The 26696-nt window shown below is 46.9% G+C and overlaps 1 protein-coding gene across 1 annotated transcript in view; it reads left to right on the top strand.

Annotated features, from left to right (window-relative positions):
- Positions 1-26696, top strand: part of LOC137525342 (uncharacterized) — a 244791-nt gene that overhangs the window by 69222 nt on the left and 148873 nt on the right. The window contains exons 7-11 of the mRNA XM_068246396.1: positions 5223-5438; positions 12797-12990; positions 13093-13332; positions 13429-13477; positions 16082-16304. Of these exons, the coding sequence (XP_068102497.1) occupies positions 5223-5438; positions 12797-12990; positions 13093-13332; positions 13429-13477; positions 16082-16304 (922 nt within the window). The remainder of the gene's footprint in view (positions 1-5222; positions 5439-12796; positions 12991-13092; positions 13333-13428; positions 13478-16081; positions 16305-26696) is intronic.

Raw genomic sequence — 26696 nt, 5'->3', positions numbered from 1 at the left:
TAATGCATTCAGCTGGAAACAATCAATGGTGTCCTCAAACAGCAGGGAAAACTTTACCAAACAGATGATTGGTGGTGGAATAAACCCCAAAACATCGACTGAATGATTGAGGTCGGTTTCTACCACTAACAATGCCCAATACATATAACTGTATAGTACTGGACACGTGTTAGCTATGTGATGTGTGTTGCACCTGCACTGTGAGCTGGATTTGTGTAGCTGCAAATAAAAGTCTATTTTTGCTTTAAAAAAACAAAAACAAACAAAAAGCACTGTCATACCACATCGAAAACAACCACAAAACAGTTTATACTAAAATGTCCAAATCCAGAGTTGTCCGAAAGAGGATTATCCACGCTTCATTATGTTGAATACAGGACTCAACTTACAACTTCAACATACAATATCCCAAAACACAACCTGTTTGTACACAGGGAGCCACCTGTAATCTGGCATGTATCATGCCTTGTTAGCAGACTAATTCAGTTTTTATAAACCCTGGTACACACCATGCAATTTCCCATCAGATAGATGGGTTGAATAGATAATTTCCGACAGCTCCGATCTGAATTCTGATCATCTTTGTGATCGATTTACATAGAAGTGATCAGAAATACGATTTGAAATCAGATCGGATCTGTTGGAAAATATTGACCCATCTATCTGATAGGAAATTGCATGGTGTGTACCAGGCTTCAAACAGATGGAAAGTGCCATGCTCCTCTGTTTAGCTCTAATGCCTAGTACACACCATACAATGTTCTGTTAGATTTTTCTGCTAGATTTTCTGTAATTAGATTATATTCTGTAAAGTATTGGTAGAGACTGGTCATTATCTCTGGTGCATTGTCTTCTGGTGATCTCCTGCTGAGTAGAACAATGCCTAATTGCTCGTCAGATAGATGGTTAGATAGATCATTTCCAACATGTTGGATATTGTCTATCTGGCAGGTAAATCTAATGCTGGGTTTACACCATACAATTTTCTGTTATGCTGGGAATACAAGGTACGTTTCTGCACCGTGTATCGAGCAGCTGATCAGGCTAGCTGATAATATTCAGCTGGTCCGATCACGCTGCTCGACCCCCGCCCGCTCGATCCCTGCCGGCGGACAGGCGGTAATCGATCCGCGCGGACGTGGAGGGAGTCGGCCCGGCGGCTAATCGGCCGCCGGATCGACCCGTGTATTCCCAGCATTAGATTCTTCTGTTAGATTTTTCTGTTAGATATTCTGTAAAGCCCCATCTACAAGATACGATTCTTTGTGCGATTCGATTACGATTCTATTTACGATCTGATTAAATCCGACATGTCCGATCGGGATTCGATGTAATTCGTTTTGCTATTGTTTTGCAATGACAAATCAAACTGAATCGAATCGAATCCCGATCGGACATGTCGGATTTAATCAAATTGTATATAGAATCGTAATCGAATCGTACAAAGAATGGTATCGTGTAGATTGGGCTTTATTATTATTTTCTGTAGAGAATGATAAGTATCTCTGGTGCATTGTCTTCTGTTTATCGCCTAAACAACAATGCCTAATTGCTCGGGACATAGATCGTAAGATAGATACATTTCCAACATGTTGAACTTTATCTATCAGGCAGCTAAATCTTAAGCTGGCCATACACTGGCCCGATTTGCCGCCGTTTTGACAGCAGATTCGATCACTGGGATCGAATCTGCTGCCAATCGTTCGCGCTACACGCCAAATTTCGATCCATTTCGTCTGATCCCGTCGATCGCTCCGTGCGGAAAATACCGCCGATCGCCCGCGGGTAGGGAGCGCGTTGCTAGCGGCGTTCGAGTGCCCGACGACTGACGCAATAGAGCGGCAATACATTACCTGCTCCGCCTGCGCGACTGCCCCCGGTCACCGCTGCTCCGTGTCCGCGCTGGTCTCCGGCAGGGTGCTCTACTGCTTAATCTTCCTGCCGGGCAGGAAGAAGTAAAGCATGCTGGACCTGGAGACCAGCGCGGACACGGAGTAGCGGAGACCTGGGGACTGGAGTCGTGCCGGCAGAGCAGGTAATGTATGCGGGTATGGGGAGCGGCGGCAGCAGCACCACCACCACAACAGATTGTGAACGGTTTCAGGCTGAAATCGGTTCACAATCTGTTTGCAGTAAAGGTGGCCATACGATCCCTCTCTGATCAGATTCGATCAGAGAGGGATCTATCTGTTGGTCGAATCTGATGGCTACCTTAATGCTGGGCATACACGGCGCGATAATGCATCGGTATAGAGCCAGCGGTGCGTGGATCGATTCCCGCTCTTCCCGGTGGGCACTTCCTTATCTGCGCTTTGTTTTTGCCCATTGTCCGCCGGTGGGGATCGAGCCAGGAATCGATCCAAGCGGTGATCGGACACGTCGGAAATTATCAATTGAGCCATCAGTGGCTCGATTGATAAGAAAATACACCGCCGTGTATGCCCAGCATAACAGAAAATTGTATGGTATAAACCCAGCATAACAGAAAATCTTACAGAAAATTGTATGGTGTGTACTAGTCATACCTCCTTACCCCTCATGAGACACAGAAACTTTGTATAAGCAGCAAATAATCCTGAAAAAGGCTTTTAGAATATGCAGTTGTACATGGATGACAGTGGGTAGAGCCAGTTTTTGCTCTACGTTGTGAACTGTGCATGTGCAGCCCCAATGCCTACACAAAATGTTGTAACTAATGGGTGCAGCGGTGAGTCTGGGCACTGCACAAGCATTTCAAAATTGGTGATTTTAGGTACCGTTGATAATTAAGCCATGCACCCCAGTTTTTGAACAGTTCTATGCCAGAGCTTCTAGCATTTGTTGTACAGAGCAGTGGATTGAGTAGAGGTTTTCCACCTGAAGGTGATGTACTTTTTCCAGGTTTTGGCTTGTCACGTTCACTTTAGGACAGATGGATCATTTCTTTAACCACACCTGAACTGACAGAACTGACAGTCATATGGAGGCGCAGTGTTCTCTCCAGGCTCTTTTAGCCAGCTACACAAGCTGACATCAGCTTGTTTCCTCCTCTTTTTTCTCCTATGCTGTAAGCAGAGCTGCATTGGCCCTGCATTCCCACGGTTGGCTACTTTTTCATGCCACCCAGCTGGAAAAAAATTCTGGGGAGAACACTGTATGTGTTGCTGCCGACCGCAGCTGCTACTGATTGATGCTCATGCTGCGACCCCTCCTGCCCCCCAAAACAGGGCTGTATGGCTTGCAGCCCCTATTGTTACGCCCCTATATATACAGAATATAGCCATGTTCCTCTGGTGCTGGCATTTCCCTGTATACCCTCCTCTGCCCCCAGCATTGCCGTATTACCATGCACTGTAGCCATATCCCCTATCATTCCACCCCCCCCCCCCCAGTATTTAACTCCCTCCTGGGGTAATACTAATCTTGGGTAGTCGTCAGGGCAGAGGCCCGGGGCGCCAGTCTCTGGGAGTGCAGCCCTGAGGGTGTGCCTGTGCCCCCCACCCCTCCCCGAACAGTTCAGAGTTATGACTCTGCATGTTTGAGAGACTACCTAATACTGGGGTTACATCTGCCCATCCTGGGAAGGGAGGCTGCTTAATACTGGGCATACATCTGGCAGTCTATATTGGGAGGAGGCTGCCTCATACTGGGGGTGCATCTGCCTATCTAACTTGGGGAGAGGGGCTGCTGAATATTGGGGCACACTTGCCTGTCCTAGGAAGAGAGACTGCTTTATACTGGGGGTATATTTAGAAATCTATACTTGCGGTAGGTCTGGCTATCTAGCCTGGGAGGAGGGTATCCTAATACTGGGGGTACATCTGCCTATCCTCGAAGGGAGGATGCCTAATACTGGGGGTACATGTAACCTGGGGAGGGGAGATGCCTTATATATGGGGTACATCCAGGTATCTCTAATGGGGAGGGTGGGCTGCCTACTACTGGGGGTACTGGATAGTGGGGCTGGCTGGATAGTGTAATGGTTAAGGGCTGTGCCTCTGACACGGGAGATCAGGGTTCAAATCTCGGCTCTGCCTGTTCAGTAAGCCAGCACCTATTCAGCAGGAGACCTTAGGCAAGTCTCCCTAACACTGCTACGGCCTATAGAGCGCGTCCTAGTGGCTGCAGCTCTGGCGCTTTGAGTCCGCCAGGAGAAAAGCGCTGTATAAGTGTTTGTCTTCTTTGTCTTTTACTTCTGCCTAGTCAGCTTGGGGAGAGAGACTGCTTAAAACTGGAGGCAAATCTGGATATCTAACTTGGGGAGGAAGACTACTTGATGCACCTGGCATTTGAAACCCTTCAGCACTTTATTTGGCCTGAGGAAGTGGGCAGAGACACAAAATACATGTTGCCTGTGCTTATTAAAAATTAATATTTATATAAAGGAATTTGGCATTATTGAGGTAAGCCACCTCCCCCTTTTCTCTTTTATTTGTTTTCAACTCAGTTTTAGACACTCCCGGGTGCCTCTTACCCCCTTTATGATGGCTTCCCGGGTCTTCCAGATGCTGACAAGTCAGACCACCCCTTGCCTTGAGCTCCATCACTCTGTTATCAATGGCTGGAGTGAAAAGGACTATCTACAGATGAGAGATGTCTGAATTCTATACCGAGGAAAAGGGTGAATGTTTAGTGATAGGAAGGGTGTGAGCAGGAATCCAGGCGCATGCATCTTTATAGAGAGAGCTTGCAGGGTGTAGTAGTTTTATTGTTAGGGTAGTCTGCCTTTATTCCTGAGAATGATACAAAGTATCTATGTGGGGGGTTAGTTTACATAATTGCCCCTTAGGGAGGGAGACATAGAGAATAATATAATCTGTGAATAGTGCGGAGCTCTGATTGGCTGATCTTGTATGCCATGGAATACTGAGCCCATAAGATCCTCGTGGAGCAGCTCCCACCTCCAGCTGGTGCCTCACACGTATGCACACTCTCTGTGTTACCTTATCTCTATCTCTTATCCTATATCTCCAGCTGTTCTCTCTTCACATCCTCATCCATCTACCGCTGCCGGCACTGCTGTAACCTCCCAGGAATGTGTGCATGGAGAGGAGGAGAGAAGCGCCAGATGATGAGCAAGGCGCACCGGGAGAGAGGACTGTGGTGCTGAATGTGCAGATACCACAGCTTATGGGATATTATCACCACCTAGCAAATGATGTTTATTTCTGTGCTCTGATTTTAATATTTTACTGCTTTCTAATATTTTCTAATATTTCACTGCTTTAATTTATTTTTTTTAGAGCTAAGATCTGAGCTCAAAGAACAAAAGACCTGTGTGACGGGTGATAATCATTCTGTGGAGGAGGGTGTCATGATGCGTCCAATTAAAGAGGAAAAAGAAAAGACCTATGTGATGAGTGATCCACAGTGTATGGAGCAGGGTGGCATGATGGGGACCATTAAAGAAGAAGAAGAAGAGATCAATGTGAGGAGTGATCAGCATTCTATGGAGGAGGGTGGCATGATGGGGACAATTAAAGAAGAAGAAGGAGAGACATATGTGAGGAGTGATCAGCATTCTATGGAGGAGGGTGGCATAATGAGGACAATTAAAGAAGAAGGAGGAGACACATATGTGAGGAGTGATCAGCAGTATATGGAGGAGGGTGGGAGGATGATGACAATTAAAAAGGAAGAAGATGAAACATATGTGAGGAGTGACCAGCAGTCTATGGAGGAGAGTGACGTGATAAGTACTAGTGAAGAGGACATTATTACTGGGATGAGCATTGGTAAGTGATAAATGTATCTCCTTTCAATGTCCATGGCATATACAGTGCTGTCCATAATTATTCATACCCCTGGGAAATTTTGACTTAAAAGTTACTTTTATTCAACCATCAAGTAATTTTTGACGGGAAATGACATAGGTGTCTCCCAAAAGATAATAAGACGATGTAACAAAAAAAAAATATTTTCAGCTTTTTTTTTTACATTTAAGCAAAAAGTGTCCAGTCCAAAATTATTCATACCCTTCATAAACTGTCACAGTCTGTGGGAAAATCCAAAGTTCTATACCACTCCAAATAGTCCAAGCTTTTCTAAAGCATCCTAATTACCCTGATTAATAAGGAACAGCTGTTTTAATCAACCCAGCAAGTAAAAAACAGCAGCTCTCTGCAGTTGGTTTGTAGACAGTCATGGCTAAGACAAAGGAGCTCAGTGAGGACCTGCGGCTGTGCTTTGTGGCTGCTCAGGAAAGGGCTACAAGACCATTTCTTAATGTTCTGAAAGTTTCAGTGGCTACAGTGCAAAGTATTATTAAAAAATACAAGATGTTCCGTGAAAAGAATCCAAGGATCACCAACAAGGCCATCATGAGGAATTTGGGCTCTGCTGGTGGCAATGTCTCGAGGCAGACAATCCAACGGACACTGTACACTGCTGGGTTCCACAGATGCAGACCAAGGAGGACGCCACTTCTCCAGATAAGGCACACAAAAGCTTGCTTGGTCTTTGCAAATGCTCATCTGGACAAAGAAGAAGACTTCTGGACTTTCTGTGTTATGGTCAGATGAAACAAAAATGTAATTGTTTGGTCACAATGATGTTTCCTTCATTTGTAAAAAAAAAAACAAAAAAAAAAACCTTCAACACAAAGAACACTATCCCCACTGTCAAACATGGTGGTGAGAACCTAATGCTTTATGGGTGTTTTTCAGCCAATGGACCAGGGAACCTAATCACAGTAAACGACACCATGAAAAGAGAGCAATACATGAGGATTCTCAACAACAACATCAGGCAGTCTGCAGAGAAACTTGGCCTTGGCCACCAGTGGACATTTAGGTATGACACACAGCAAAAGTGGTGAAGACATGGTTAGCAGACAACAACATCAACGTTTTGGAGTGGCCCAGACAGAGTCCTAACTTGAATCCAATTGAAAATCTGTGGAGGGAGCTAATGATCAGGGTGATGGCGAGAAGACCCCCCACTGGAGAAAATTGGAGATGGCACACAAGACCCCCCAACCTCAAAAATTTGCAGTTCATTGCTAAAGGTGAATGGGCAAAATTACCTGGGGAGACATACAAAAAGCTGGTCTGCAATTTTAGGAAGCGTTTGATTGCTGCAATAGCCAATAAATGCTTTTCTATTGATTATTGAGAAGTGTATGAATAATTTTGGACTGGACACTTTTTGCTCAAGTATAAATAAAAGCTGACAAATGTTTTTTTTCCCCACAATAATGCCACTTGTACATCATCTTATTATGTTTTGGGAGATACCGATGTCATTTCCCCATCAAAAAATGACTTGCTGGTTGAATAAAACTAACTTTAAGTCAAAATTTGCTAGGGGTATGAGTAATTATGGGCAGCACTGTAAGCTGTGTGTTCCAAATGTATACAGGAGTCGAGTCTGAGGAAGGCTTCATAGCTTAAAGTTTACTACTTCATCTTAATTCAAAACTTCTTGCTTTCACTAGTGCAATAAGCTAACTCTCTAACTGGTTGACAAAGCTAACAATTAGTAAGCTAACTCTCTAACTGAATCACTAAACTATCAATCACAGGTTGAATGAGTCTCATATGAGCACAAATCAATCACAAAATGCAAATACACAGCACTGTTCTCTCCAGCACAACCTCTCACACAGTGCTGAGTAACAGCAAGGAGATAATCCAAGATGGCATCCGCCTTATATAGGGAAGGGTGTGGCCAGAGCTCAGCTTTAAAAAATTGCGCTTCTGTAATGGACTTAAAGTCGTAATTACAGCTTACATCCGTAGATATGGGTGCACTCGTAGTCAGAATTTGTAATCTCGGCGGATTACAGATTATGACTATGGTGCTGTAGTCCACTATTACGACTTGTCACTACAGATATCCGTTAATTACAAATCATTACGCCCAACACTACATGGGACAAAGGAGGTGGCAAAAGGGAGTTAGACTTGCCTCCCCTTGACCATCCAGGGCGACACCACCAGACCAGATGCCGCCCCACAACTCCTACCCTTCCCAGCACCATGTAGGGTGACCCAATGGACAGTGAAAGGGAGGTACTGTCCCTGTCTATGCCTGCTGCTCCAGGCATGTGTAGTGAGGTGCACCCTGCCACCGACTATGTGGTCCAACAACCAGGATACACATTCCACTACATGCCGATGTAGGGCTGGGATAGCAGCTCTGGTAAAATAATGGAGGCAGAAGTTCTGCCATTGTGGCTCCAAAAAGCACATCAGCTGGCGGAAGGGGGCACTTTCTACCAGCTGATAGGGCAGAAAGCTGTTGGGCCAACAATCTTGCCAGGAGCCCATTGTTGCGGATCACTGTTGGGCCAGTTGAGGCGAGAGGCCTCCTCCGTGCAATCATTTCTGGGAGAAAGGGCTGGTGCTGGGCGACAAACTGGGGGGAGAAGACAGCTGATGAAATCTGGATGCTGCTTCCAGCCTGGTGTGCAGAGGGAGTTGGCGTGCAGTGGGACTGGGCAGGCTGCATATGATGCACAGAGTGATGGCTAGAGGAAGACAAGAAGTGTGTTGCAAAATCTTCAGCTGATATAAGCATGAAGAAATAAGAGGGGGAGGGGGATGGAGAACGGAGGTAAAGGTGCTGAACAAGCGCTTTTGATTGTGGAAATTGACTTTTTTTGCCACAGAGAGTGCATTATTGAAGTTGTTTAAGGCTTTTTTGAATGAGATGAAGTCCTCACTTGTGTTTCTTTTCCTCCAACGCAGTTCAGCTACTCTAGGTGATTTTTTCAACTGTTTAGTAGCTATGGTCAGCCAGGGTTGGCGACTGACCCGATGAGGGCGGACATTGGTAAGAGGGGTGAAGTCATCCATAACTTTTGTGATGGAGCTGTTGTAGTGTGTAGCAGCTGATTCTGGGTCAGTGGAGGATTGTGTGAGGAGAGGTTCCAGGGCATCAGAGACAGGTTGCATGTCTAGATGTGTAGCTGCTGAGTCTGGGTCAGTGGAGGATTGTGTGAGGAGAGGTGCCAGGGTATCAGAGACAGATTGCATGTCTAGATGTGTAGCTGCTGAGTCTGGGTCAGTGGAGGATTGTGTGAGGAGAGGTGCCAGGGCATCAGAGACAGGTTGCATGTCTAGATGTGTAGCTGCTGAGTCTGGGTCAGTGGAGGATTGTGTGAGGAGAGGTGCCAGGGCATCAGAGACAGGTTGCATGTCTAGATGTGTAGCTGCTGAGTCTGGGTCAGTGGAGGATTGTGTGAGGAGAGGTTCCAGGGCATCAGAGACAGGTTGCATGTCTAGATGTGTAGCTGCTGAGTCTGGGTCAGTGGAGGATTGTGTGAGGAGAGGTGTCAGGGCATCAGAGACCGGTTGCATGTCTAGATGTGTAGCTGCTGAGTCTGGGTCAGTGAAAGATTGTGTGAGGAGAGGTGCCAGGGCATCAGAGACAGGTTGCATGTCTAGATGTGTAGCTGCTGAGTCTGGGTCAGTGAAGGATTGTGTGAGGTGAGGTGCCAGGGCATCAGAGACAGGTTGCATGTCTAGATGTGTAGCTGCTGAGTCTGGGTCAGTGGAGGATTGTGTGAGGAGAGGTGCCAGGGTATCAGAGACAGATTGCATGTCTAGATGTGTAGCTGCTGAATCTGGGTCAATGTAGGATTGTGTGAGGAGAGGTGCCATGGCATCAGAGACAGGTTGCTTGTCTAGATGTGTAGCTGCTGAGTCTGGGTCAGTGGAGGATTGTGTGAGGAGAGGTTCCAGGGCATCAGAGACAGGTTGCATGTCTAGATGTGTAGCTGCTGAGTCTGGGTCAGTGGAGGATTGTGTGAGGAGAGGTTCCAGGGCATCAGAGACAGGTTGCATGTCTAGATGTGTAGCTGCTGAGTCTGGGTCAGTGGAGGATTGTGTGAGGAGAGGTGTCAGGGCATCAGAGACCGGTTGCATGTCTAGATGTGTAGCTGCTGAGTCTGGGTCAGTGGAGGATTGTGTGAGGAGAGGTGCCAGGGTATCAGAGACAGATTGCATGTCTAGATGTGTAGCTGCTGAGTCTGGGTCAGTGGAGGATTGTGTGAGGTGAGGTGCCAGGGCATCAGAGACAGGTTGCATGTCTAGATGTGTAGCTGCTGAGTCTGGGTCAGTGGAGTATTGTGTGAGGAGAGGTGCCAGGGCATCAGAGACAGATTGCATGTCTAGATGTGTAGCTGCTGAGTCTGGGTCAGTGAAGGATTGTGTGAGGAGAGGTGCCAGGGCATCAGAGACAGATTGCATGTCTAGATGTGTAGCTGCTGAGTCTGGGTCAGTGAAGGATTGTGTGAGGAGAGGTGCCACGGCATCAGAGACAGGTTGCATGTCTAGATGTGTAGCTGCTGAGTCTGGGTCAGTGGAGGATTGTGTGAGGAGAGGTGCCAGGGCATCAGAGACAGGTTGCATGTCTAGATGTGTAGCTGCTGAGTCTGGGTCAGTGGAGGATTGTGTGAGGAGAGGTGCCAGGGCATCAGAGACAGATTGCATGTCTAGATGTGTAGCTGCTGAGTCTGGGTCAGTGGAGGATTGTGTGAGGAGAGGTGCCAGGGCATCAGAGACAGGTTGCATGTCTAGATGTGTAGCTGCAGAGTCTGGGTCAGTGGAGGATTGTGTGAGGAGAGGTGCCAGGGCATCAGAGACAGGTTGCATGTCTAGATGTGTAGCTGCTGAGTCTGGGTCAGTGGAGGATTGTGTGAGGAGAGGTGCCAGGGCATCAGAGACAGGTTACATGTCTAGATGTGTAGCTGCTGAGTCTGGGTCAGTGGAGGATTGTGTGAGGAGAGGTGCCAGGGCATCAGAGACAGATTGCATGTCTAGATGTGTAGCTGCTGAGTCTGGGTCAGTGGAGGATTGTGTGAGGAGAGGTGCCAGGGCATCAGAGACAGGTTGCATGTCTAGATGTGTAGCTGCTGAGTCTGGGTCAGTGGAGGATTGTGTGAGGAGAGGTGCCAGGGCATCAGAGACAGATTGCATGTCTAGATGTGTAGCTGCTGAGTCTGGGTCAGGGGAGGATTGTGTGAGGAGAGGTGCCAGGGCATCAGAGACAGGTTGCATGTCTAGATTGTGATAATTTCTGCAAGTATGTGAGTGTGCTTGTGACAAGGTGGTAGGGAAAGAGGAGGAGAAGTTTAGTGAGTTATGGTCAGAGAGAGGGAGCTGATCATTAGTAAAATCAATAACAGAACAGAGACGAGTGCACTCACTAGTGTCTGTCTATCTGATAACTCACTCCTCACTCACTCACTATTTCACAACTCACCAGATTCTGTCACACAACTCAATCCACACACAACTGATTCTCTGCAGCACAATGCAGCGCACTGTCTCCCTCAATATCCTCCTCCTCACTGAGCACACAAAATGGCTGACAGTCTCACCTCTCTTATATGCACTCCGCAGTACACTGATTGGACTAAAATGACCCCGTTTTTTTTTTTCAATGGTAATTTTCAGAAATTTTAGTCCAATCACAGGACTGGGAAATACTCGGAAGTATTGGACCAATCTCCGATTGGTCTGATGCTTCTGAGCTCAGTGATTGGGTGACATTTCCGAGTTCCGGTAATGCGCCATTCTGACATTGCTGCATTTATGTTTTGGAAACCAGCGTTCCGATAGACATTTCAAACCATCCCTAGTCACAGTTTCTTAACCACCCTCCGACCGCCTAACTTTTATTGGCAGCTGCAGAGTGGCTCTGTTGTTTTTAGCGCCGCCATATGCCATCATCTCACGAGGAGCGAGATGTGACAGTAGCTCACACGAGCGCAAACTCCTTATGTCTATATATGTACAGTGTAGCGTATGTATCGTAGTGTAGGGCCAATTTGGGGAGGGGGGAAGGAAAGAAAAAAAATGCAAACATTTTGCTCCTTTTTTTTATTAATATAAAAAAAAAAATTGCAACAGCAATCAGATAACACCAAAAGAAAACTCTATTTGTGGGAAGAAAAGGAGGTAAAATTAATTTGGGTGCTAAGGTGTATGACCGAACAATAAACCTTTATAGTTGTGAAGTGCCGAATTGTAAACAATGGCCTGGTCACTGGGGGGTATAAACCTCTGGTCCTCAAGTGGTTATTTTGCACAATTGGGAATAAGAGAGAGAAACATGTACATTACACGGGGCATATGAGTGACACGAGGACACAGCGGTAATAAGAATGTGGAAGTGACACCACATTGCTCTACAAACATAACACAGATCTCTTGCTATAAGTACATATAGGTCTGTTGTCACAGGAGTAACACATTGCTTCCACTGTCTCATCAAGCTCTACATTCACTGCTGCTCAATGTATGGCCAATGCTTTAGGTGTGGGAGGGGTCAGTGACATGCAAATAACTCTGTGTATGCAAATGTCATGCAGATTGTATGCAGATAATTAGATTGGTCAGGAAATGCATTTGATTGGCTGAACTCCCAGCTACATAAAATTTTCATGCAAGCCAAAGTTGTAGTCATGTGATTGGCCGCCTGTAATGAGCTCCACTTTCTGCAGTTCTCAGTCAGGCTGATAACTTGTGATGGTCAGTGACATGCCAATAACTCTGAGATGGTGCAAACTGTATGCTAATTTTATGCAAAGCTATGCAGCTGCTGCATCTGGTCCATTTCCAGCCTGCACCAACTTTGCCTCAACTTGGAATTATCAGCAGCTCACTGACCATCCCTAATGATAATTGTTCCTCCCCTCAGAATTATCTAACAGGAAGTGATGATGTTTCTCTATTTGCAGCACAGAGTCCCGGCATCAGGAACCTCTCAGAGACTCGACTCTCTGTATCCACAGACTGTACAACGGATTATGATGTCACTGGACAAGAGTCTCCTGCAGATATCCTGGTTACCCCAAATATTCCCCCAGACCCCCCTCACCTGTATGATCCTGAGGGGACTCATACCCAGCACCGCTCTCCCTCTGCTGGAGGGTCTCATTCCTGTTCCATATGTGGGAAATGTTTTGTGAATAAATTAAGTCTTGGCATACACAAGAGAATTCACACTGGTGATAAGCCCTATTCATGTGCTGAGTGTGGGAAATGTTTTGTACAGAAATCAGTGCTTGTCATCCATGAGAGATCTCACACTGGAGAGAAGCCCTATTCATGTGCTGCATGTGGGAAATGTTTTGCATGGAAATCAAGTCTTGTCATACATGAGAAATCTCACACTGGAGAGAAACCTTATTCATGTGCTGAGTGTGGAAAATGTTTTGTACGGAAATCAAAACGTGTTAGTCATGAGAGATCTCACACTGGAGAGAAGCCCTATTCATGTGGTGAGTGTGGGAAATGTTTTGTAAACAAATCAAGTCTTGTTATACATGAAAGATTTCACACTGGAGAGAAGCCATATTCATGTGCTGAGTGTGGGAAATGTTTTGTACAGACATCAGAGCTTGTCATACATGAGAGATCTCACACAGGAGAGAAGCCCTATTCATGTGCTGAGTGTGGGAAATGTTTTGTACGGAAATCAAACCTTGTCATCCATGAGAGATCTCACACTGGAGAGAAGCCTTATTCATGTGCTGAGTGTGGGAAATGTTTTGTACAGAAATCTCATCTTCTCAGACATGAGATCTCACACAGATGATAAGTAAGAATCAGTGAAACATAACTTCCCCCTTTAGTGAGCCTGAACTGGCCGCAGCATACTGCTCTCCATCTCCTCAAGAAAACTGAAGTAGGGAGTATGGAGAGTGGAGTGCACCGGCCAATAACAGGCTTGTTCAGTTCTGCTTTAATACTTTATAAACCATTGCACTGAGTAGCATGAAAGAGCCCCGGGATCTGTATAATATGCTGCCAGGTGCGTCTAGCAAGAAATAAAAGAAATATTGGAAAATAACACTTACCACCATAACATTTCCCACACTCAGTGCAGTAATAGAGCTTCTCACCAGTGCAGCCACACTTGTTCATGGACGGGAGTGTGAACAGACACATTCTTCCACAAGCGCTTGTGAGGAGGTTTGCAGAGGACGGGGTAGGGAGAAAACAAAGAGTGCACTCAGACAACTTGAAATGGGAAGAAAGCTAGACGGTCGTAGACAGATCTCACCTGAAGATGTAGCTGACAAGCCCATACTGGAGTTATCAGCAAGCAGGCTTATGTCCCCTTCTGACCAAGGACCAGGTTGGTTGCAGCTTCTTTTCCCCCCAGGAAGGAAGCTTGTAGTTGGAGGCAGAGACACTGGAACCGCTGGCTGGAAATGTAGCCGTTTGTGTCACAGTGCTGACTGTACCGTCACAGCTGTGTACACGTGTGAGCTATGAAAGACTCACATATTGGGTGCAAGTCATCTATTTCCATAATGACTATATGGGCTGCCCCAGAGGTGTGCCTTCTCTATATATTTCCTGAATCCTTTACTGGAAAATTCCTGATACAATTTGCTATAGAGACGCGTCACATAGCTTGCTAACTCCTCAGCAAGTGTTGGAGACTTACCACAGCGCCATCGTGCACTGAGTGGGTCAGGTCTGTGAATCGGATGCTTCCCCTCCACAAGGCAGTATATCACCGCAGAGGTACCCAATCTAATGTGACAAAATCTGCTCTACCTGGATAAATTCCCCACACACTAAGTTATAATATATCCCCTATACTGAGTACCCATCACTGTTATTAATCTCCAGCTGATATCCGAGCTCCTTCATATTACTGCTGGTTATTTTGTATCCTCTAAGGCAAGTGCTTGACGTTTATATGTATCCTGATGTGCCTATTCCAGGCCTCTAATGTATCACCTGACACTTTGTTGTGCTCTCTCACTAATGTGTATTTGCCTTACTTCTTCAATAAACTTGGCTACTTTAAAAAAAAAAAAAGTTTTATGGTTGTAATTAATCATATTTCTTCATGGACTACTACATCATCATCTGTTTCTACTACATCATCATGTCTGTTACTCTATGTGAGGTTGTGTTCCCCTTTAGACTGTCATTTGCATTGCCTGGCGGGGGGGTCATCACACTACTATTTAAAGTGGACCTGAACTCAGAACTTCCTCTCTGCTCTAAAGATAAGCAACGGTATAATAACCTTTAAAAGTGACACTGAAGCGAAAAAACAACTTATGATATAACGAATTGTATGTGTAGTACAGATAATGAATAGAACATTAGTAGCAAAGAAAAGAGCTGTAATGTTCAGTTATATAGCATTTATTCCTATTCACAAAATAGAGTATGGTTTGCAGAGCTAATGTTCCTTGGACATTCCTTGCAGTAGAAACCTTATCTAAGGCTGTTTGTCACTGTTTCTTTGATGTATAAGCACTTCAGAAAATAGGACTGTCTCTGACACAAGTTGGGTCAGAGAGCTCAGATAAGCTCTTTTTCATAGATAACCACTGAAGTTGTTTAACTCTTCCTGTACTGGAAACCATGTATGACTTGTTCCTTTGTTTCTAATTTTCTATTTCTTACCTGTAGTACACATATAATTCATTATCTCATAAGTTTATTTTGGCTTCAGATTCACTTTAAAGAAACACATTTCTTTGTTACAGCTGATACAATTCCTGCAATAAATCTGCAGTGCGTCTACTTCATGCTTTCATGAAAGCAGACATAACGTTAACATCTTATCACGCTGGTGCGTGACGAGATAACAGACACTGGTAATATACAGCAACAGTAATATGGTCTAGACCAGTCACTACTTGTGCACAAGTAATCTTTCGAGGTACAGAATCGTCAGGCTTAATCGTAGTCAAAAACAGCAGGGTCAATAACTGGTATCAGATGTCAGTCGTGTTTCAAGGATCAGACAGTAGCAAGGTCAGGGGTCAGGCCGGGTCGGTAACGTTAATCAGATGACTGCGATACAGAAGGGTAAAACAGAGGCAAGGTCAGAAAACAGGCTAGAAGTCGGTATACAGATAAATCATACAATAGATGTTTAATTCAATAATATCAGGAGGATATTAGGAATGAATTACAATTACAGCTATCAATACTCAAACCAGCAACAACTGACTAACTAGAGTACATATATATGGTGAGTACCACCATATATAATGTAGCTCAAAGGTAGCTAGCTAGGCTAAGAACCAGCGAACTGATTAGTATCAAGGCCAGTGAGCAACTGAAGCTCCTGGCCTTGTATTCCTGGATGAAATTTCCTGCCTTCACTCCCTCAGATGACGTCAGCTGCCGACGTCACCTAGATCCGCCTCCTTGGCCTGTAAAGGCCGCTCTGGCTCGCGCACATGCTTCTGTCTTATCGGCGCACACGCGCGGCCTGACTATCTGCCGGAGGGACGCTGGGGATGCCGACAGCTGCGGATGGCGTAGCAGCCCACACGGACGAGCGAGTCCTGCTGGAGACGCCATGACGGACATCACAGGACCCGCTGTCATCAGGTAAGTTTGTTACACATCTTTTGTTTACAAATTAGCTGTTCTGCAGAAGCAGCCAGCTGACACAGCTGAGAGATCAAATTACACTAAGTGATTAGTCACAGATGAGAGTGACTTTAAGCACCTATCTGTTGATTGTAATTAAGGCTATGACTAAGAGCTCATTTCTGTCCGGCACATGTTCTCTATTCCTTGATGTTCTGCATTTATCACTAAAGACATTTTAAGTGCATCCTTGGTGGTCTTCTGTGAAGGAATGTTGGATATGAGTGTTGGCTGCTGGGACCTGGCTCCCCTCGGAAGGTATGGTGGCTGAGCGGTGTATGTACAGATACATGTACTACCTTTTATACTTACCTGAGACTTCCTCCAGCCCCATGCAGGCCTTGGGCTCCATCACCGTCCTTCCCGGCCGCTCCGTTCCTCCTCCGTCTCCCCCGGTACATTTCCCAGCCGCCCTCCACTGCATCATACACAACTAATGCCAGCGAGGCCATGACAGGAGGTTGGTGTGGAGCTACAAGCTCTGGGCACAGTACATAGGCATGCTGCCAGCTAGTGTAGCATTGGCCCGGTACGGTATCACGCTGATCAGCCAATGGTTATTTGATCATTTGGTTTTTTATTGAATTTTTGTAAGCAGAAAACAGCATACAGATATTAATTATATGCATACCTCTTACAGTTGTAAATACACTTTTACAGTATTAAAACAGGAGGCATTCTGGACATAGATGTCTAATTCTACTATTAATCGTAGCTAATAACAACCAAATAATAGTAACAGTAACACTATTACAAGTGGTATAACAAGTGTAGAAATAAGAGTTGGTATATAATTAAGCATTATACATTATACCTTATATATATTGAAGCAGGCCTAAGGGGCAAAGGTATAGGATATTTTTTAGTAACGGTGGTGGTGGTGGTGATGGTGATGGGGGGGGGGGGGCTGGCAAGTCATGTACATATAGGATTGTGGAGGGACTAATAAGGCTCTGGTGATGGTTTAATTACAACTTATAGAGATTAGACAGTTGTTTAGGGGGTCTGAAGATTATTTTCATACATGGAATACCACTCGATCCAAAACATGGTTATTTACTGCAGTATATAGTAAGTATAGATGGCCAAACACCAGATTTCGCGAACTTCCGGAAAAGTATGAGTTTGTGCGAACCGCCACAGACCTCAATGGGCAGGCGAATTTTAAAACATACAGGGACTATTTTTGACCGCAAAAGTGATGGAAAATTTGTTTTAAAGGGTCTAACACATGCGATACATGCCAAAAGTCGCAGAGTAGGGTTATAAGCCCTAAAGGGCAGAAATCGCATTACATTCCTAAACTGGAGGCATAAAGTGCTTTAAAACATCTTGTGTGTGTATACATAGATCAGGTAGTGTAAGTAGTGTACTGCTTCACACTGACACACCAAACTCACTGTTTAATGCACTGCTGCAAACAGCCGCGAAGGGTTGTCATTAGTTGACACTCTCAGGACATGTCCTCTCGGCAGCAATGTTTGTTTAGTGATGGCCGTAGCTGTACAGATACTTATCGACTGCTTTCTCCTGTTGTAGCAGGTGGTCAAACATGAGGAGCGTTGAATTCCAGCGAGTCGTGCTATTGCAAATCAAGCGTCTCACTGGCAAGTGTTTCTTCCGCTGAATATCAGACAAGCGTGCCATGGCCATGCAGGAACACCTGAAATGCCCACACACCTTCGTGGACTGCTTCAGGACCTCCTGTAAGCCTGGGAATTTAAACACAAATCGTTGGATTATAAGATTCAGCACATGTGCCATGCAGGGCATTTGTGTTAACCTGCCCAAACTCAAAGCCGACAAGCGATTGCTTCCATTGTCACACACCACTTTGCTGATCTCCAGTTGGTGCGGGGTCAGCCACTGATCCACCTGTTAGTTCAAAGCGGCCAGGTGTGATTCTCAGCTTTGAGGAGAATCATGTCCAAGATGGTGTGACATCGTCGTACTTTGCATGTGGAGTAGGCCCTGGGGAGCTGGGGGTGTGCAGTTTGAGAGGAGAGCACAACAATAGAGTAGGATTCAGCCGAGGAGGAGGGCGACAGCGAAGAGGATGTAGGAGGAGAAGAAGAGAAGGTGGCAGCAGGCCTGCCTGCAAGCCGTGGCGGTGTCACCAAGTCTGCTGCACAGCCACGTACTCCATGCTTGCCAGTGGTCAGCAGGTTTACCCAATGTGCCGTGTAAGTAATATACGTGCCCTGACCGTGCTTTGCATTACAGGCATCTGTGGTCAGATGGACCCTTGACCCAACGCTGTGTGCCAGATATGACACCACTTGACTTTCAACATCACAGTACAGTATGGGTATCACCTTTTTGTAAAGATAATTATGGCCTGGCATCTTCCACTGCGGTGTCCCAATCCCCACAAATTTTCGGAAGGCCTCAGAGTCCACCAGCTGATATGGTAACAGCAGGCAGGCTAACAGGTTTGCCAAGCCAGCTGTCAGACACCGGGCAAGGGGGTGACTGGCAGACATTGGCTTCTTCTGCTCAAATATTTCTTTAACAGACACCTGGCTGTGGGTAGAGAAGCAGAAACTGCTCATGGTGAGAGGCGGAGTGGAGGAGGGTGGCTATGAAGGTGCAAGGGAAGCAGTGGATAAAGCAGCTGAAGATGCTGCACCTGGAGGAGGAAGAGGAGGCGGAAGGGTGGTTTTGCATGTGTGTGCTGCTTTTCCCCATGTGCTCATCCCATTGGTGTTTGTGATGGGTGATCATGTGCCTTCGTAAGGTAGTTGTCCTTAGGTGGGTGTTGCAGTTTCCACAACTCAGTTTTCATTGGCAGAGATTTCAGATGGCATTGCTGTAATCTGAGACAGAGACACAAATAAATTCCACACTGGTGAGCTCTGGAATAACAGCATTCTGGTGGTGGCTGCAGCAGGCGTTGAAGGGCGTGTTGGCTGGCTGACCCTAGGTGGCGATATATGCCGTCAGACACTGCCACGAGCTGTTTGCAAAGAGCCCCCTTTGCTGCTTACAGCAACTTGTCTCCTCCTGCTCTCTGTCTCCCCCTCTGAACTGTACCCCCTGTTCATCTTATCTTCCGGGCTCCCACGTTGCATCCATGCCCACATCATCATCATCCATAGCTTCACTTGTGTCAGACACTTCCAAAACTGCACCAACAACAGGTAGTTCATCATCGTCCTCACACCTTATGTCCTTGTGTGTAGTGACACCTAACTGAGACATATCAGGTGGTGTAACATCCTTAGCGCCTTCATCTTGTAACAATAAAGGTTGTGGATCAGTAAATTCATGACAGGAATGTGTAAATAACTCCTCCGACAGCTCAAGTGGAGCGGCTGTGGTGCTAGTAGTAGCAGTGGTGGCTGCCGGGTGAGTGGTAAGTAGTTGTGGGGTGCCCGAGTCAGAGCAGGAGGAGGAAGATATGTCATGGTTCCGTGCAGAAGCTGAGGAAGATGCGGTGTTGCGCTGTGTTAACCAGTCAACTACGTCCTCAGAATTTTGGGGGGTGAGGGTACCTGCCCTCTGAACACTGTGCATTGGTAGAGGGCCACAGGAAATCACACCAGCACAACCTTGAAAAGACCTACGGGGTGGCCTGCCTCTGCCTGTCATTTTTTCCATATTGAGGGTATGCAGTACTACTAACAATATTCAATACTGGTAGACTGTGTGTGTGATCACAAAGAGTCACACAATCAGTGTCAAATACACAGCAGCTGTGTGTGTGTATCACTGGGCTGTGTGCTTTACCAAACTTAGAGAGATAACCTATAATAAGTTCAATCACAAATACTACAGTTGAAAGCTATGCACTGCTTATGACAAACAGTGTGCTGGGCTTGTAATAGATAGAACAGAATACTTTAAAACCACAAGGTCCAGCAAATGACTGGGGCCTGTATGCAGTGTGTCACCTACAGAGAGAGATCCTATAGTAACTTCAATCACAAATACAGTTGCAAGCTATGCACTGCTAATGATAGACAATGTGCTGGCTTGTAATAAAGACAGAAAAGGATACTGTAGATTAGAACTACAAGGCCCAGCAACTGCCTGTGGCCTGTATGCAGTGTCTCGCACACAAAAAAAAACCACAACAGAACAATATTAGCCCTCAAAAGGGCTTTTGTTTTGGGGTGCTTTCAGCAAGAACTAATGGCCTAGCTAACTTCCTGTGTCAGGGCGCTACTGTGTGCTTCTGGGTGGGAGGGTGACCGTGGGTGTTACTGTGTGCTGCTGGATGGGAGGGTGACACTGGGCACTACTGTGTGCTGCTGGGTGGGAGGGTGACCCTGGGTGCTACTGTGTGCTGCTGGGTGGGAGGGTGACACTGGGCGCTACTGTGTGCTGCTGGGTGGGAGGGTGACACTGGGCACTACTGTGCGCTGCTGGGTGGGAGGATGACACTGGGCGCAACTCGGTGGGTGAATGACACTGGGCGCTACTGTGTGTTGCTGGGTGGGAGGGTGACACTGGGTGCTACTGTGTGCTGCTGGGTGGGAGGGTGACACTGGGTGCTACTTTGCGCCGATGGGTGGGAGGGTGACACTGGGTGGGAGGGTGACACTGGGTGCTACTGTGCGCTGCTGGGTGGGAGGATGACACTGGGCGCTACTGTGCGCTGCTGGGTGGGTGGATGACACTGGGCACTACTGTGTGCTGCTGGGTGGGAGGGTGACACTGGGTGCTACTGTGTGCTGCTGGGTGGGAGGGTGACACTGGGTGCTACTGTGTGCTGCTGGGTGGGAGGGTGACACTGGGTGCTACTGTGTGCTCCTGGTTGGGAGGGTGACACCGGGTGCTACTGTGTGCTGCTCGGTGGGAGGGTGACACTGGGCACTACTGTGCGCTGCTGGGTGGGAGGGTGACACTGGGTGCTACTTTGCGCTGATGGGTGGTAGGGTGACACTGGGTGGGAGGGTGACACTGGGTGCTACTGTGCGCTGCTGGGTGGGAGGATGACACTGGGCGCTACTGTGCGCTGCTGGGTGGGTGGATGACACTGGGCACTACTGTGTGCTGCTGGGTGGGAGGGTGACACTGGGTGCTACTGTGTGCTGCTGGGTGGGAGGGTGACACTGGGTGCTACTGTGTGCTGCTGGGTGGGAGGGTGACACTGGGTGCTACTGTGTGCTGCTCGGTGGGAGGGTGACACTGGGCACTACTGTGCGCTGCTGGGTGGGAGGGTGACTCTAGACGATACTGTGTGCTGCTGGGTGGGAGGGTGACTCTAGGTGCTACTGTGTGCTGCTGGCAGTGAGGGTGACACTGGGTGCTACTATGTGCTGCTGGCAGTGAGAGTGACACTGGGTGCTACTGTGTGCTGCTGGCAGGGAGGGTGACACTAGGCACTACTGTGCGCTGCTGGGTGGGAGGATGACACTGGCGCTTCTGTGCGCTGCTGGGTGGAAGGGTGACACTGGTTGCTACTGTGTGCTGCTGGGTGGGAGGGTGACACTGGGTGCTACTGTATGCTGCTGGCAGTGAGGGTGACACTGGCTCTTAGCCACCTCCCCCAATCTGTAATCTTCTGCTAATTGGGCTACTGGGTGCTGCACTCTCCCCTATCCTTCGTGACTTGGCTGCTGTCTTCAGAGATGTCTCGCACATAGACAACAGCAACATGCTGGAGCTGAATAGGGGATAGTGTGTAGATGGATCAAATAAAATCAATCGATCTCAGTGGGGTGGATTACGACATTTTTCTTATGTTCAAAGCTTACAATGGTGGTGCTGTCTGAGGTTGTACGCAAAACCTTCATTTTATTGCAAGGTGTCTTTCATATTTATTACTGAGCAACGAGCTTAAAGCGGAATATAACCCTGCATTTCAACTTTGCTCTAAAACATTATTTACAGCATATTATATGCAAAAAGCATTTTTTTTTACTAGACCAGCATTGGAAGGGTTAAACACAGAGGTTTAAAGTTCCGTGGAGAGATATGCAGAAGTTCAGATAGTTACATTCTATTTAGTTAAATGTATCTATTGAGAAATGTTACACACTCTTTGGCTGTCCTCCAGCTCCTTCTCAGTCAGAGAGAGTGAGTCACATTTAACACTTAGATACATTTATGTAAACAAAATGTATCTATGTCAGCTTCGGATGCGTCTGCAGAAATCTCCAGGAACTTTAAAGCTCTGTGTAACCCTTCCAATGCTGGTCTAGTAAAAAAAAATGCTGGTTGCATATAATATACTGTGAATAATGTTTTAGAGCAAAGTTGCATTGCAGGGTTATATTCCGCTTTAACTGATCTCATTTCTGAACCGCCTGTATAGAAGTCTCAAGTCTGCATTGTGCACTAATGAGTTCCATAAAGGAGATCAGTCATGCTTGTTTCTCAGTACATGCACCTCACAATAAAACAAAAGTTTTGTGTTCACAAGACTGCATTGCACTAATTTAACACAGCATCAGCATTAATTTTGGTCAAATCTCCATCCATTTATCGAGTCAGCAGTTTGTGTGTGACATGCAGCCCTGCCTTGCCTGTCAGGGCTCTGCACTGTCACACACACGATAAGCAGAGGAATTCTGTGTCATCTGCTCCTGGCTGCAGAGGAGTATATGATCCCCAGAGCAGATGACACAGTCTCACTAAAAAGCACATTGATTAATACCTGGCGGGCTGGGGGAGAAGACGGGTGTCCTGAACAAATGTATGGTGCTCTCCCTCCTGTTGCTGGCTGCTAATGCCTGCCTGGTCTGCACGGGAGACTGGGGGCGGGCTCAGTCGGCCAGCTGCCTCTCTCTCGTTGGCTGGGGAGACACCAGCATAAAAAAAAGAATGTTACTGATTGGAGGGCGGGAGGGAAGTGGGGGGAAAAGAAGCCTAACGCTTCTCTCGGCTTGGCCCTTATCGCAGCCAAATATTGATTATTTATTTTGATGAATGCCTGTCCCACAAGGACAGGCACTACAGACAGAACACCTGTAATGTAATTTGTACGGACTGGCAATCCACAGATGGACAGTGGCAACCCTGATGAGAAGGGGCCCCAGGGGCTATAGTTCTCCCCAGGGGGGTGCTTGAGTATCCAAAGCACCCCTCTCTGCACGTGCCTGGCTGACTGTGATGTAGGGGGTCAAAGTTTAGCCCAATGACGAAGTATAGGGGGCGGGTTGAATGTGCTACGTGTTTACGTCCCGCCGCAGATGCGAAAAGCTGAATTTCACCAGGAACTGTCTGCTGGCGAACCGTTCGGGCCATCTCTAATAGTAAGCTCTGTTTTATAACAGAAGAGTACAGACAGTCCCTGTATTTATGCAGAGGCAGCTGACAGCCTGATTTGGATTGCTTGTTACATAATATGCCCCTCCCCCCAGCACCTCCTGTCAGATATGTAGTTGTGGATTGATGTCAGAGCAGCCTGTGGGCAGCCAGGAGACCTCCACTGGGTGGAGCAGGGGGTGAAAGGGACGTCAAGACACAGCCTTGTTCCCCATCCCAACAGGGTGACTTCCCTGCACCTCCATCCACTCCACAAGATTCTGCCACAAATCATCAGATGCCATTGCCGACCTTCACACTACCCGGACTGCAAAGTTGAATCACAGGAACCGGAAGCAGCAGGGATGCCCTTCAGTATGGCCACACTGTGATGGACGACACGGGAGGGGGGATGGGGCACTGCCCTTGTGTAGGTATACAGCACACATACACTGCTCAGCATCCTCTGTATGATCTGATATGACCCAGGCTTTCCTCTAGCTGCAGATGTGGAAGCCACAATCACTTCCCTGAGGAATATGGAGCCCCCCAGTGTGTGGTCACTCCACCCCAAAGAATATAAACTCACAGGATCCATAAGACTCGAGGGTATGGCGTGTCCTCCTAAAGAGAATGTACGTCACCACTCTCACTGTGGTCTGCCTATGACCTGAATTGCCCCGCTGCAGTACGTTATGAATGCGGCAGCCAGAATCATCCACTCCTCCCATCGCTCCACCACGGCGGCTCCCCTCTGTGAGTCCCTCCACTGGCTTCCTATCCAGTCCAGAATCAGATTCAAGATACTGTGCCTGGCCTACAAATATGTCCACAAAACCTGCCCAACCTACATTTCTGATCTTACTCAGAGGCACACACCTAGCTGCTCACTCCCCTCCTCCAATAAACGTCACCTGACCACCCCCTGCATCACCCAGTCCCATGCACACCTCCAGTACTTCTCAAGAGCTGCTCCAACACTATGGAACTCCCTACCTCCCTCCATTAGAGTCGCACCATCCTTCAACATCTTAAGAAGGCCCTCAAAATGCACGTTTTCACCCTGGCCTATCCCCGTCACTGGTGCTTTAAATCCGCAGCTAAATGCTGCACTCTGATCCCCTACCTTTCATGTCCCTACCTCTCCCTCTAGATTGTAAGCCTGTGGCAGGGTCCTCCTCCTTGTGTCTCCTACCTGATCACGCAATGCCATCAATGTACACCCATCCTATGGATCTGAGTGAACTTAACTTACCTAATCTTCATGCACCCATCTAGTGACTATGCACTACCTTGTACTCCTCTCATACTGTGCTGCATGATCTGGTTTGTAATATATATATATATATATATATATATATATGTATATATATATATATATATATATATGTATATATATATATATATATATATATATATATATATATATCACAAAACACATGCACATTTCGCCATAGGAAAGCACTATATTAAAACTGCACTGTGGGAAGATCCAACACGTACAATTTTAAAATGGTACAAAAAAGAGGCAACAAACTGTGATTTGGAATGCAGCCCATAGGCTTTTACTGAGTTTGATTTTGCGTGTGTTTTCTGCTATGTGGATTTAGCATAATACATTGAAATCGGGAATGTTCAACCTGTGAAATGTCCAACAGGCATACATGTGCTCAGGGGTGTAACAATAGCCCCCTTAGAGGGAGAAGCCTGTGGGGGGCCCCTGGCTCTGGGGTCCAACAGGGCCATTTTAAGGGGCAGGAGGGAGCACAGTGCAGGAAGGGGGAGCAGCAGTCACAAAAATCAGTGGGGAGGGGGGCCCAACTTCCCCTTTCCTTCACATTGGGCTACCATCAACACTACCCCTCCAGAAATGACACGACAGCGTGGGGGTGGGTGGGGGGGAGTGGGGCGCATCCAAGGTTTTGCAGGATGGCCCAGTGATTTTAGTTACGCCCCTGCATGTGCTGGTAATAATTACAGAAGGTGATGAAGATAAGGGAGTTGTGCTGTGATTGATAATAAAAATTATATTAATAATTATAATAGCATTCAAAGGCTGAATTACACAAAAAGAGCTTGCAGTTAGCTTATTCACCACAAGGTGTCGATCTCGCCTCTGCCACGTCAAACTCAAAGAGGGGAGGAAATTAATCCAAAAACAGGAAGTGTGATGTAATAGCAGGAAGAGCAGTTGAAGGACGGCGAAAGGACACACGGCTGGAGAAGGTAATTGTGTGTATCCTGTTATATATGGAGCAGAGCAGAGGTTTGGGGTGGGCATGCTTTGTTACAGAGGAGGACATAGTACACCTGTCACTATCCTGATCATCCCCCTTGATGAGACTTCTATATAACTGCTGTACTTGTTTGCCAGTTTTCTATTGCTCCCCCTACATGTACCATAGATTATGGGTCGGATCTCCCCTCCCTAGTAATAATTCAGTCACATCACAGAGACAAGAGAAGATATATATATTGAATACAGCCATGTCCCTTCAGTGCTGGCATTTACCCTTGTATAGCGTATTTTGCCCCCAGCATTGCCATATTACTGTGAAGTGTAGCCCTATCTCCCCATCATCTTCCACCCCCCCCGAATGGGTAGTCGTCAGGGCAGAGGCTCAGGGGGCACCAGTCTCGGGGAGTACAGCCCTGAGGGTGTGCCTGTTCCCCCCCACCCCTCCCTGAGCACTACAGAGTTACGGCTCTGCATGTTTGGGGGATTACCTAATACTGGGGGTACATCTGCCTATACTGGGGAGGAGGCTGCCTGTCTGACTTGGGGAAAGGGTCTGGGGGCACACTTGCCTGTCCTGAGAAGAGAGACTGCTTGGGGTATATCTGGCTATCGATACTTGGGTTACTTCTTGCTATCTAGCCTGGGAGGGGGGTATTCTAATACTAGGGGAACATCTGCCTATATTTGAGGGGAAGATGCCTAATACTGGTGTACATATGGCTATCTAACCTGGTTAGGGGTACTGCTAAATACACAAAGAACATTGTGATATCTAATCTGGGGTTGGTGGGCTGTCTAGTTCTGGGGATACATCCGGCTATCTCTAATGGGGATGGTGGGCTGCCTAATAGTGGCTCTCTATAATGGGGAGGGGAGCTACCTAATACTGGGGGCACATCTGCCTTGTTAACTTGGGG

This window comes from Hyperolius riggenbachi, chromosome 7 (genome assembly GCF_040937935.1).
Source record: "Hyperolius riggenbachi isolate aHypRig1 chromosome 7, aHypRig1.pri, whole genome shotgun sequence".
NCBI lineage: Eukaryota > Metazoa > Chordata > Amphibia > Anura > Hyperoliidae > Hyperolius > Hyperolius riggenbachi.
The sequence above is the reverse complement of the archived record's forward strand: the minus strand, read 5'-3'. Positions and strand labels throughout refer to the sequence as shown.